Here is a 13466-nt window from a genome sequence, read left to right as displayed (position 1 = left end):
TACGTAGCTGTTTGTTCAGGATTACTTTTGTAACCTTTGGAAGGTTGGGGTGATTTCATTTAGGATGCATGATTGATTTTTTGTCAGCATTGTGAGATGGTGCTACTTTCTGCAGTTTAGATTAAATTTTCTCAATAGGATAGGATTTTTAAAAAATTTTTTCATTTATTTATATATTTCAGGCAATGACATAAAAAAGTACAAAGTTGACAGCACATAATAATACAAATTAATATAGTGCAAAAGGTAATGTATAGTATGTAATGCAGGATAGACTTTTATTTATCCCACAATGAAGGAGTTACATTGTTGCAGTGCAGGTTTTTACATACAGTAACAGAAGTAAAGCGTAAAGAAAAACACAAAATAGTAATACATACAACATATTGCTCACTAATATGTACAGATGGAAGGTAAAATACCACAAAAAATTGTTACTTTATTTAGTTGATCATACAGTAGTAGTTTTCTGACATTTGCCTTAATTTATCAGTAAATAATACAATACATTACTTTGATCAAACTGTCACTATCATAAATACCATTTTAAGTAAGGTCCCATATTATACTTTTTTTAAACAAAAGTATATTTAACCTTCAGGGGAAAAAGGCTGACTTTTTTGTCCTCTTAGTAAATATTTGCTGTACTTTGTCAATATTGTTTTCTGTATTAATCCATTATGATTTTCCCTTGTTAAATTTAAAAAAAATCTAATTGGCCCTAGTGTGTGAAAGTGAGTGTGAATGTTGTCTGTTTATCTGTGTTTGCCCTGCGATGAGGTGGCGACTTGTCCAGGGTCTACCCTGCCTACTGCCCGAATGCAGCTGAGATAGGCTCCAGCACCCCCCGCAACCCTGAAAGGGACAAGCAGTAGAAAATGGATGGAAAGTGTAATTATTTCACAAGTGTAGGATACCGTTACTCAACATTACCACAAAGCCAAATAGGACATTTTAGTCCTTCAATTTTTAAAGGACACTCCAGCACCCCCCGCGACCCCAAAAGGGACAAGCGGTAGAAAATGGATGGATGGATGGATAAAACCTTCTTTTTTTTTTTTCAAATCTCTTAACAAAAACTTAACGTTTTTTTTATTTATTATTTTAACCCTTTCCATTCCTATTGATCAAATTATGTCACAGTTTTCAATTAGTATACATTTGCATGTAGGATAGACTTTATCTCACAATGGGGAAATTATGTGGTTGCGGTGCAGATACAAAAAAAAGTCCACAAGAAATAAGGTAAAACACACATGAAAACAGACATTAAAAAACACGAAGGACATAAAATACAATAATAGAGTGCATGGAGCTGATGCAACAAGCTGCCACTTCAGTGGCGCCATTTCTACATAGACCTACAAAAGTAAAACACAAAGAAAAAACAATTAGCAATAAATTACTTGTTTTACTTACAAATATTACCTGGAATGTTTTTTAATCAAAAGGTTTTTTTCAAGCTTAACTCTTTAAAGACCTTTTGATAAAATTATGTCACAATTTCAATTAGTATACATTTGAATAATGAGGTATTGTACGAATTTAAACCTGTGGCATTATCTCATTAAAAGGCTTTCAAAGGGGTCAAAATAAAATAAAATAAAAAACATTACATGTTTTATAATTTTGTTAAATACTGAAGTTAATTGAGCAATTTGAGCATAAAAAGTACCAACAAAAATATAATTTCAAAACGATTTTGTGCCCTTCAAAAACTACAGGACTTTGAAAATAACTCAAACTGAATGTGCCCAGAGGGTTAAATTGTACAGGCTACAATCTAGCCTGGAATTCAGTTTCTTTTAATAAGCGCTACTGGGAACAAGCCGTTATTGTCTTAATGCTAATGAGATGTTTGTCCATACCTGTGTGACTCCAAGAAGCCCTGTTTTGCACTCGAGCTAACGGACTTTTGACACATAATGTACACTGTAACGCTGCACTAGTACAATGTGACCGATGCCAAATATCACACATAATAACATGACATTAAGGAGTTGCTTGTGGGACAGGAGCTGGTTACAAATGTTAGCTGAAGAAAAACAATATCACAAAAGAGATAAAACATCTCTCATGCCAGTAGCTGACTGACACTAGACTAATTGCTAGAGCCTAAGAGATTATTTCTACATGTGTAGTGAAGCCTTATCTGTAAACCTTAAGACTGGCTCAACCAACTGATGAGGCCAGGTGTGTCAAACGTACGGCCCGCGGGCCTGATGGTTTTATCCGGCCTACGGGATGAGTATAAATATGAAAGAAACTGCTGTTCTAAATGTGTCCACTAGATGTCGCAATAGCAATTCTTTGTATCTTTGTAGATTATGCTACATATGTAAAAAAAATAAACCATATGATGATAGTGCACCAGTTGAGGAAAATGAGCAAACTACAAAGATAAAATCTTGTAATTTCATATCATTTTTCCATCTTGATAGAATGAAAATGAACACCAATGAGTTGACTGATGAACATTATCACATAATTTATTCAGAAAGTATAAATAATGACAAATAAAGATGGAGTACTATTAACCGCAACATGTAAGTGTAAAAAAAACCCAACAACATTATGATTTGTACATTTTCTGAATGTGCTTGTTCTATTTTTAAACAAACAATCTGAAGTTGTCTTTATGTTTAAGTTATCATGCCGTGTATTTACCAGTCCGGCACACTTGGGAGTAGATTTTTCTCCATGTGGCCCCCGATCTAAAATGAGTTTGACACCCCTGGTTTACACAAATCCCCCGATTTATATGTAATTTCTGATTCAAATGAGCCAATAACGTATTGCTTACTATTGTTAAATTTGGCAAATTACTGATGATGCATTCAAGCTGTAACAAAGCCTTGTAGTCGAGATGATGTCATTTTCAATATTTGCAGCTCCTTCATGTCCTTTGACAAAAAGCACGTTTTAACAGTTGGCGCTCCAAGTCAGGGGCGCCGCTAGGGATTTTGGGCCCCATGAAAATAATCTTTACAGGGCCCCCAACACAGCGGCAACATTTTTTGATGCTATTTTACATACAATTATGCATTTTAATGGTATTTTTGACTATCATTACCATATTTTTGAAAGAAGAACAGCATCACAGTTGACATGTACAGTAGGGGAAGAACTGAGCACTCTGAATACAATGGAATTCATTTTGAGTCATTTATTTGCTGCACCACTGATTCTTGAGACTGTAGTAAAATGTATTATATTTTGTATTATATTATTATTATTATTTCAACACACACAGCTGCTCACCTCCTTCCTCATGTGGGGGCACTGGAGTGATTCAGGGGCAGGGGGAGTTGGGGGCTGACAGACAGCTGCTGCTGCTGCTGCTGCTGGTGCACTTGACTCTGTTCAGAATGAGGCATCATTTTGACAGAGGGGAGATCAACTATTATTGAATAAGAACAGCTTGATAAATGTTTGACTGGATTGATTATTTAACTAATATAGCAGTAAAATGTAAAAATACAGAGTTTTCTTGAGCTAAGATGGTGAGAAAAGTGAGCTAGCTTACAGAGACAGGGACAAAGTTAATATGCATAACTTTCCACCACAACTAACAAACCCACCTTTTTTTGGAAATATTGGGTGACATATTGTCGACCCTTCAACTCCTTCTCCTCTCTTATTTTATTTTCCTTTCTTTTTTGGCTGCCTGATATTTGAGGCATACTGCTGTCTCCTCCGCTTTGCCCGCTGTGGCGCTGTCTGTGTCAAATCGCCGGTGCTCTACCTGTGGCTGATCCAGTCGGACTGAACCATTTTACGTAAATAGAGGGGGGGGGGGGGCCTGCAGGTGTTGATGCTTCCAAAACAAATAAAGGTATTGTTACCAGGACATGGAAAATAAAACATGTGTGATTATATGTTAGTTAATAACTAAGTGTCCTTATTTTTTCTGTATTATAATTTCATCATCATTAGGGGCCTCTCTGGGCCCCCCTCCATCATGGGCCCCTAGAATCCGTCTCCTTTACCCCCCCTTTTCGGCGCCCCTGCTCCAAGTACCCCGAATGTTTCCTCACTTCCTTAAAGGCCTACTGAAACCCACTACTACCGACCACGCAGTCTAATAGTTTATATATCAATGATGAAATCTTAACGTTGCAACACATGCCAATACGGCCGGGTTAACTTATAAAGTGCAATTTTAAATTTCCCGGGAAATATCCGGGTGAAAACGTCTCGGTATGATGACGTTTGAGCGTGACGTCACGGATTGAGCGGAATTATTGGGACACCATTTTATCTCAATACAAACAGCTCTGTTTTCTTTGCAAAATTCCGCAGTATTCTGGACATCTGTGTTGGTGAATCTTTTGCAATTTGTTTAATGAACAATGAAGACAGCAAAGAAGAAAGCTGTAGGTGGGATCGGTGTATTAGCGGCTGGCTACAGCAACACAACCAGGAGGACTTTTAGAGTTGGATAGCAGATGCGCTACCGTGAGTACGCAGCTTTCTTCCAAACATTTGATCGCTTGCCCGTCCGTGCGTGCAGCTATGTGCATGTCACGTACGTAACTTTGGGGAAATATATGATGCTGTATGAACTTTGCGGAAGTGAGCGGTACTTTGGGCTGTGGGATTGAGTGTGTTGTGCGGGTGTTTGAGTTGTATTGGTGGGTTATATGGACGGGAGGGGGGAGGTGTTTGTTATGCGAGATTCATTTGTGGCATATTAAATATAAGCCTGGTTGTGTTGTGGCTAATAAGAGTATATATATGTCTTGTGTTTATTTACTGTTTTAGTCATTCCCAGCTGAATATCAGGTCCCACCCGCCTCTCACAGCATCTTCCCTATCTGAATCGCTTCCACTGCCCTCTAATCCTTCACTTTCCTCATCCACAAATCTTTCATCCTCGCTCAAATTAATGGGGTAATCGTCGCTTTCTCAGTCCGAATCGCTCACGCTGCTGGCGTCCATGATTGAAAACAATGTGCAGATGTGAGCTCTTCAACCTGTGACGTCACGCTACTTCCGGTAAAGGCAAGGCTTTTTTTTAATCAGCGACCAAAAGTTGTGAACTTTATCGTCGATGTTCTCTACTAAATCCTTTCAGCAAAAATATGGCAATATCGCGAAAAGATCAAGTATGACACATAGAATGGATCTGCTATCCCTGTTTAAATAAGAAAATCTCATTTCAGTAGGCCTTTAAGTCGCATGTTTTGTTGGCAATAGCAGCTTTGCATTTTGTCAGATGCTCATTTATAGACTAGTGCTGTCAGATGCAATATTTTAAGACAATTTAATCACACTTTTGAATTTGGAGTAATCAATATAAATCAGAGATTGTTTCTCGCTCGCACAATAAGTCAAATATTTGGACAAAAATGCAATTTTATTGTCAGAGTGTCAGCCGGGAATATTTTTTTTTTAACATATTTTACTTTGTTCAGAACTTGCTAACAGCTTTATAAAAGTCCAATCGGGGTTCATTTTGCAATGAGATTTTCCAGCAAGCACAGACGTACTCTCCTCACTCATTTTTGCGCTGACGTATGCATTGACCTGATCGTTGATGTCTAGCAACTCGTGTTACCTTTTAGGTAACCATAGATAAGAGAGCATGTGCACTCAAAACACCTTGCGTGATTAGTCTGATACATGATTTATACAATTATTTTTTGTGATTAATCACACGAGTTAACTCGTTATTTTTGTTCCTTTGAGTATTCTTCTGTCTCATTAATGTCGCCTTATTTTTTAGCTGGTAAACTTTATGATGACAGGTGAGAGTTTATTTTTATTTTTATTGTAAACTACAATTATACTGTAAACCTTAACTTTGATAACCAGTCATAATGTGACTTGTCACTGCTCCGACTCTAAGATTTCCCTGCCAAATTGTGCTGGTCCAATGTACGACTGTTTGAGGTTGCATTTGTTGAATTACATACATTCGAGTTAGGACCTATTGCAGAGATGTCCAAAGTGCGGCACGGGGGCCATTTGCAAACTGCAGCTGATTTGCGGCACATTCTAAAAATACTATTTAAAAAAAAAAAAAAGTACAATAAAAGCGCGGACAGGTGAACTGTAAGGAGAAAAAGTATGCAAAGCTGCAGTACAGATTGTTTTTTTCTTTAAAAGTGTAATTGCTCAAAAAAATATGATTCAAAATCAATTACATTATAAATGATTGACATATTTAAGGCTCCAATTACTTCACATCAAAAATTCCACTTTGAAATATTTTTTGGGGAAAATATTTAATACATTGTGTGTTTGCCAAAACAACAAAAACTAAGTTTATTACGACAAAAAGGCATAAAACTAACAAACAACAACAAAAAAAACATTAAAAAACAAGCGTTGAAAGTGAAAGAAAAAAAAGTATCAGTTATTTAACACTTTAATGAGTGGGGCCCTTTTGGATCATTGATAATTTTAGTGAGTTTTTTTTAATTGACATTGCTCATGAAATATTAACGAATCAAAACCAATGTTATGAATTATTGACTTATTCAAGGCTCCAAGTACATTCCATCAAATATTCCACTTTGAAATATTTTTGGGGAAAATATTGCATGTTTTGTGTGTTTGCCTTCCTCAGAGGTTGTCATGTCACAGCAACATGACAACTCCTGAGGAAGGCAACGTTGTGGCCGAAACCGTCAGGTACGGAAATAAACACACGTCTGGCTATAGGTATAACAAAATTGCATACTTTTTTGAAGACCTAGTAACCTCTTTGCATTGTTGTAAAATATGCTTTCAAAACAAACAAAAAAAGAGCCCTCAAAAAATCTGCGATGTAGTGAAACGTCAATATTTGAAGCGCGATGTGGCCAGGGATGGCTGTACTGCACATGTATTGCTTTTGTCAGGAAAGTACATCAAACTGCAAGCGTACTAGATTTTTTTTCTTTTTTATTATTACAATACAACAGCTAAATGCACTCCAAAACCCATGGAAAAGAGACAGCACACAGCACACTCCCCGGAGATGAGTCACCCAGACCTGTAAAACAACAGATTTTATAGAGTTAGGTTTCAACCGAGTCAACAAGGCACAACATGTTCCCTATAAATACAGCGAGAGCATCAACCTTCCAAACACTTCTCTACTGACAACTAGAAACGTTTTGTCTACAATAAATTTACAGTTCATAGTGTTAGTGTTCTCATCTTGGTTTTAGATGTCTTATTAATTATTTGGGGCTCTTAATAATAATTAATTTGGACATGTTTATCCCCTTAAAATGGAATGATTAAACAATGTGCGTCTTCAAGGATTTTCAAAAAGAAGAATAGGGATGTGGTTGTTTCGGTCCATTTGATAGCAGAAGATCACATCTCTGCTCTAAACTGCATTTTTCCGCTTCTTGTCAGACTTCTGTTATTTGCGTCTTCGAAAGCATTGTCTGCAAGTATTTGTTTTATAAAGTTAAGACAGACATACTTTATGTTCTATGGTGCTGAAGGTACTTAAATTGCAAAGTTTGTAAACTTTTATTTCCATCACAATTGTTTTGTGCCTTTGAGGAGCTTCTGAATAATGTCATGTTGTGTTCACTTGTATATAAGGACGTCTAATGTTATGCAGTCATATATGTATTGGTATGTTTTCTTTAGTTACACTTAAGGCTGAAACGACGCGTCGACGTAGTCGACGTCATCGGTTACGTAAATACGTCGACGCCGTTTTTGTGCGTCGACGCGTCGCATAATGACGTCACACTACCGTCATGGCGAAGCGCAAAGCAGACGATCAAAGAAGACGATGCGAGCGGTGCGAGCGAGGGGGGGAAAGCATGCCAATAGTGTGGGAGTATTTCAATAAACGGCCTAATAATGTTGTTGTATGCACACTGTGTCGAGCGGAAATGGCCTATCATAGCAGCACAACGGCTATAAACGAACATTTGAAAAGAAAACCATCAACTAGTCAATCGTCCGCGCGAGCATACGTTGTCATCATTACACAAAAACATGAATGTGTCATTTGTATCTGCTAGGGGTGTAACGGTACGTGTTTTGTATTGAACCGTTTCGGTGCGGGGCTTTCGGTTCGGTACGGCGGTGTACCGAACGAGTTTCTAAGCTAAAGTCTTAACAAGCTGCTTTGCTCCGTCTGCCTCTGTCTCAGCACGCAGCATTGTCCCACCCACACAACCATCTGATTGGTACACACGCAGCATTGTCCCACCCACACAACCATCTGATTGGTACACACGCAGCATTGTCCCACCCACACAACCATCTGATTGGTACACACGCAGCATTATCAGCCAATCAGCAGTGCGTATTCAGAGCGCATGTAGTCAGCGCTTCAGCGTGGAGCAGATAGGTGTTTAGCAGGTGAGCATCAGGCAGCGGACTCTCCCCAAATGATAATAAACACCTCCCAGTCAACTACTAGTAACATCACTATGAGCCCGTTGACCTTCTAGAAACTTAAACTGCAGCTCAGCTCGCTCGCAATCCTGGCTTGAGGTGAAGGCTAATTAGCTCTCAGTTCCAGCCACATCGACCCCTTCTGAGCGCCTATTTTCAGCTGCTGGGAATATTGTAAACAAGAAAAGAACCAAAGCATGTAGACATGCTAACCTTTCTTCATTACAACTGTTAGACACTCACTGGAATGAGTAGAATTGGTTATTGTGTACTGTGTTGGACTGGATGTTTATTTTGCACATTTTAAAAGCAATACTTAATGTTTACAGTGCTCCAGAATATTTAGATTGGCACTTTTTTGTATTGGATGTTTATCTTTATTTTTGCACATTTTAGCAAATAAGCAATACTTTCACTTTTGTTGAAATGTTTACACTGTTGTTACAGAATATTTCGTTTTGCACTTTTTTGTATTGGATGTTTATCTTTATTTTTGTACATTTTAAAGCAAAAAAAGCAATACTTTTACTTTTGAAATGCTTATACTATTGCAGAATATTAAGATTTGCACTGGATGTTTACTTTTATATTTGCACATTAAAAAGCAAATAAGGTACTTTTAATTTTGTTAAATGTTAAAAGTTTTAAATGTTTACATTGTTACAGAATATTTAGTCATGTTGTTGTCAATGTTGACTGAGTGGCCATACTTCTTTTTTTTTGTAAATAAAAGCCATGCCTTTTGAAAAAACGGGCCTACATTTATTTTTTCATCTTCATTTTGAATAAAAAAAATAATCGGCAAAAGGAAAAAATAATCTATAGATTAATCGAAAAAATAATCTATAGATTAACCGATTAATCGAAAAAAATAATCTATAGATTAATCGATAGAAAAATAATCGTTAGCTGCAGCCTTAGTTACACTCTGGTTCTTCATACAGGATTTGACAGTGCCACCTATTAAGCACTTGGAGCTTGGAGGCAACTTCCTGACTCCATATTCATTTCGGCTTGATATTGACTTGTGTGTACCCCTTTAACTAAAAACATATTTTCCTTCTCCTACATATCACCTTGCCATTGTATAATATGTGTATTATTTGTTTATTCATTTTTCAATATAAAAGCAAAACTTAAGAAAAAAACCCTCAGTCCTCCATGTCTTCTAAGTTTTTTTTCTTCCAATTTCCAATTGTGCACAAAAAACAGAAATTGCAAAAACGATTTGTTTTCTGCTTTCTGATTTTATGTCTGGAAACAAATATTGAAAAAAAAGAAGTGGTATTTATTTTAAAGTTTTGGTTTTATGTTGAAAATTTATGAATGATCTCCCACTTCCAAAGACATGCACCTGGGGATAGGTTGATTGGCAACACTAAATTGGCCCTCGTGTGTGAATGTGAGTGTGAATGTTGTCTGTCTATCTGTGTTGGCCCTGTGATGAGGTGGCAACTTGTCCAGGGTGTACCCCGCCTTCCACCCGAATGCAGCTGAGATAGGCTCCAGCACCCCCCGCGACCCCGAACGGGAGGGATAAGCGGTAGAAAATGGATGAATGGATGGATGATTATACAGCGTTAATAACTTGTGTGTTTATATCCATCCATCCATTTTCTACTTCTTGTCCTTCTCATGGAATACCATTAAAGAGAACATCACCTGTGAAATTAAATACTGAGCGTAGTTTATACAGAATTCAGTTTATTTTTACACTTTGGAAAAATGGCCCCCGGGCTTTTCTTTGCACACCCCGAATGTACAATAGTGCAGTGTTTCTTAACCATAGGGCCCATTGTTAAGCCGTGAGAGGCCCCTACAGAGCCGCCAAAAAGCATCCGTTTCTAAGCTCAGTTGTATTACACTTTTTACCACTTGTGTGGCAGTAATGACAATCTCAAACCAACAGAAAAAAGCCTTAGAGAAGTTTCTCAAGCGCAAAAATTATGACTAACGCGGTGAAGCCGTATTTTCATTAGCACTTTAATTGTTTTGACAGTTTAGTTAAGTAACATACTCTTTATTGATTGTGTTTATTTCAGCACAACATAATTGTATGTAAAAGTATTTTTCATCAGGTATTTATGAGACCCTTTTTATGCAGTATGTTAGTTAGACATTAGACATTGAGTTTGAGTTTATATCGAACATGCATGCATACAACATGATACATCATAATGACCAGTTTCTCTATTCAACATGTTCGAAAAGGAGTAGGAAGAAGCAGAGTTTATTTAATCCTACCCCTTTTCCTTTACATAGCAGTTGATAAAACTTTTGTTCACTTCCTGTTCTCAACTTAGTCACAATATACTCCATAAGTAATAACAATAAAACTAAATAAATAATAATTGGTGAAGTAAATTATATTTCATATGGTGAGATGAGTAAGATTATCTTGAAAATGAATGGATGGATTAAATAAATTCTGAATGTTTATCATGGTTCTTCTTATTTGTACTTCGTAAACACTTTAAGTTTGAAGAGTTTCTTGAAGTGGATCATATTAGTACATTGTTTGTTTTATTTGCTTAATCCATTCCATAATTTAATTCCACATACTGATATACTGAAGGTCTTAAGTGTTGTACGTGCGTACAAATGTTTTCAATTACATTTTTCTCGAAGATTATATTTCTCCTCTTTTGTTGAGAAGAATTGTTGTATATTCCTGGGTAACAGATTATAGTTTGCTTTGTGTATAATTTTAGCAATTTGCAAATTCACTATGTCGTGGAATTTCAGTATTTTTTATTCATTGAATAAAGGGTTTGTATGTTCTCTATATCCAACATTCTGTATTATTCTAACTCAGTGGTTCTTAACCTGGGTTCGATCGAACCCTAGGGGTTCGGTGAGTCAGCCTCAGGGGTTCGGCGGAGGTCAAGACACACCCGACTCATTGTGTAAATTAAAGTTCTCCCTATCTGCGTATTATGAATACCCCCAAACAATGTTATCTCTAATTTTCCATATGCGTGAGCAAATGCAAAAACTCCTTGAGCATTCAGTGGAGCATGTGTGAGCGACGAGCTGTGTCTGGAATCGGAGACATTTCTGTACCCATGGAACTGAAGCAAACAATTGCCACGCACTTAGATGAGCTTGTAAAGTCTCTCGACGGATATTTCCCTACAAGAGAGTCATATCCAGCAAGGGTGAGACAGCCGTTCACGTTTGCTGTTGAGACAGCAAATGTCAATGATGAATACCTCAAAGAAATCATTGAAATTCAGCAGAGCCAGGTTCAACAGCAACTCTTCAGAACAACAACGCTCTCAACATTTTGGTGTCGACAAATGGAAAAGTATCCAGTTATTAGTTAAGCCCTGGAATTTTTTATACCATTTGTTACAACACATCTTTGCAAGCAATCCTTTTCGAGGATGCTGGACATAAAAACGAAGAAAAAGAACAGACTTTGCTGTGAAAATGACATGAGAGTGGCACTTGCCAATGTGAAGCCACGTATATCTGAACTGGGCTCTCAAAGGCAACAGCAGAAGTCCCACTGATTTGCAGGTGTGTATTTTGTTGTGAGTTCATGCACTGTGTTGGTTTTGTTCTTTGAACAAGGTGATGTTCATGCACAGTAAAAAAAAAAACTTTGTCTTGAATTTGAAAAAAAAAAGTTTTTTTTTAATTTTTCACTGAAGAATGGTTCGGTGAATGCGCATACGAAACTGGTGGGGTTCGGTACCTCCAACAAGGTTAAGAACCACTGTTCTAACTGATCTTTTTTGTAACACCGTTAATGAATGAAGTGTACTTTTGTAGTTATTTCCCCATATTTCTACACAATAACTCAGATATCGTAACACTAGCGAGCAGTAGAGAATATGGAGGGATTTTTGGTCTAGAATATGTTTTGCTTTATTCATTATTGACGTGTTTCTTGCTACTTTATGTTGTATATTTTTTACATGAGATTTCCAGTTCAATTTATCATCAATCAGTATACCTAAAAATTTGGTTTCATTTACTCTTTCAAATTCTATTCTGTCTAATTGTATTTGTGTTTGACTTTATCTTCTACTGTTACCAAATAGCATTATTTTAGTTTTACAGAGTAATTATATTTCTAATCCTCCAACCTACACCTAAGGTATATGTGTTAAATGAATAAATACTATTTGTTAATGACACAGTCTTATATCATTTGACAAGGTTGTAAACTGAAAGTAGGTTAGATATAATTGTTGACTACAGTTAAAATCAAGAGTAAGATTACTAATTCAGTATTAATATTTATTGAGCCCCGATGTAGTGGAAAAGGTGGGGCTGGGGGTCAAAGACGGTTAAGAACCCCTGCAATAGTGCATTATTATGTTTTAAAGGAAGATTTGATACAGTTGCAAGAATAGTTCTTAGCAAAATCTAGTAACAAAAGCATGCACTCACATATGTCCTGCAGGTTTCAGAAACGTCTACTTATGTTTAATCACAGTTGAGGTCCACAACATGTTTGTTTAGAAGTCTCCTTGTCGTTCTTCAGCACGGTAGGCCTCACCACATCCACGTCCCGGTGCAAGTGGTCGAGCAAGCCTGTGAGGATGCTGGGAGCGGCGTAGAAGTCAATCAAAAAGTATGATCCTCTGCGGTGTCTCTGGTTGTGTTTGGTTATCACAAATGGAAGAAGTCTCTCTCCAATATTCTCCATGTCTCTCACCACAGCGCCCCGCTCCATCAGCGCCTCCACAGTCCGCCGCAGAGTAGCTGCAGTCTCCGGCCGCTGCATGGCTTTAAGAATAAGGGCCAGTTCGTACCGAGGCATTATTACGGCGAAGAGAAGCGAATAAAAATAGAAATACTCAATTGGTGGCAGACATTTCCAGTAGGCGGTCAATGTCGACCATGTTATGACACGAGGAGAGAAGGTCTTCGGTGATGACGTGTAAAGCATGCGCCCCTCGTCCGTGTAATTGTATATTCTTAAAAAAAAGAAGATAAAAGTTCGACAATCACGCAGCAAACACAACATGCTGGATAATATTTAATTTAAAATGATATATAAAAGGAAATGTTTATATATTTTTTAAATATATGGTCCGTGAACAACCAAGAAAATATATAAAGGATGATGTCTCACTCTTCCAAATATTTTGGGA

At 37.2% G+C, this 13466-nt stretch overlaps 1 protein-coding gene and 1 long non-coding RNA gene across 2 annotated transcripts; both read right to left on the bottom strand.

Annotated features, from left to right (window-relative positions):
• Window positions 1–322: 322 nt before the first annotated feature.
• LOC133656815 (uncharacterized) lies at window positions 323–3710 on the bottom strand. Its single transcript, XR_009827160.1, has 3 exons — window positions 3582–3710; window positions 3262–3359; window positions 323–855 (listed from the first exon to the last, which is right to left on the bottom strand). It is a non-coding gene; the product is annotated as an uncharacterized LOC133656815 (long non-coding RNA).
• Window positions 3711–6874: 3164 nt separating this feature from the next.
• mrps6 (mitochondrial ribosomal protein S6) lies at window positions 6875–13286 on the bottom strand. Its single transcript, XM_062058425.1, has 2 exons — window positions 12760–13286; window positions 6875–6982 (listed from the first exon to the last, which is right to left on the bottom strand). The coding sequence occupies exon 1, from the start codon at window positions 13259–13261 to the stop codon at window positions 12800–12802; it is 462 nt and encodes a 153-aa protein (XP_061914409.1). The 5' UTR covers window positions 13262–13286; the 3' UTR covers window positions 6875–6982; window positions 12760–12799.
• Window positions 13287–13466: the final 180 nt, after the last annotated feature.

The sequence above is a fragment of the Entelurus aequoreus genome, linkage group LG09 (genome assembly GCF_033978785.1).
Source record: "Entelurus aequoreus isolate RoL-2023_Sb linkage group LG09, RoL_Eaeq_v1.1, whole genome shotgun sequence".
Classification (NCBI taxonomy): Eukaryota; Metazoa; Chordata; class Actinopteri; order Syngnathiformes; family Syngnathidae; genus Entelurus; species Entelurus aequoreus.
Note: the sequence above shows the minus strand (reverse complement) of the source record. Positions and strands in the feature narration are given on the sequence as shown.

Excerpts from the sequence above, each read along its gene's own strand:
- mrps6 (XM_062058425.1), bottom strand. The coding sequence starts at position 13,261 with ATGCTTTACACGTCATCACCGAAGACCTTCTCTCCTCGTGTCATAACA.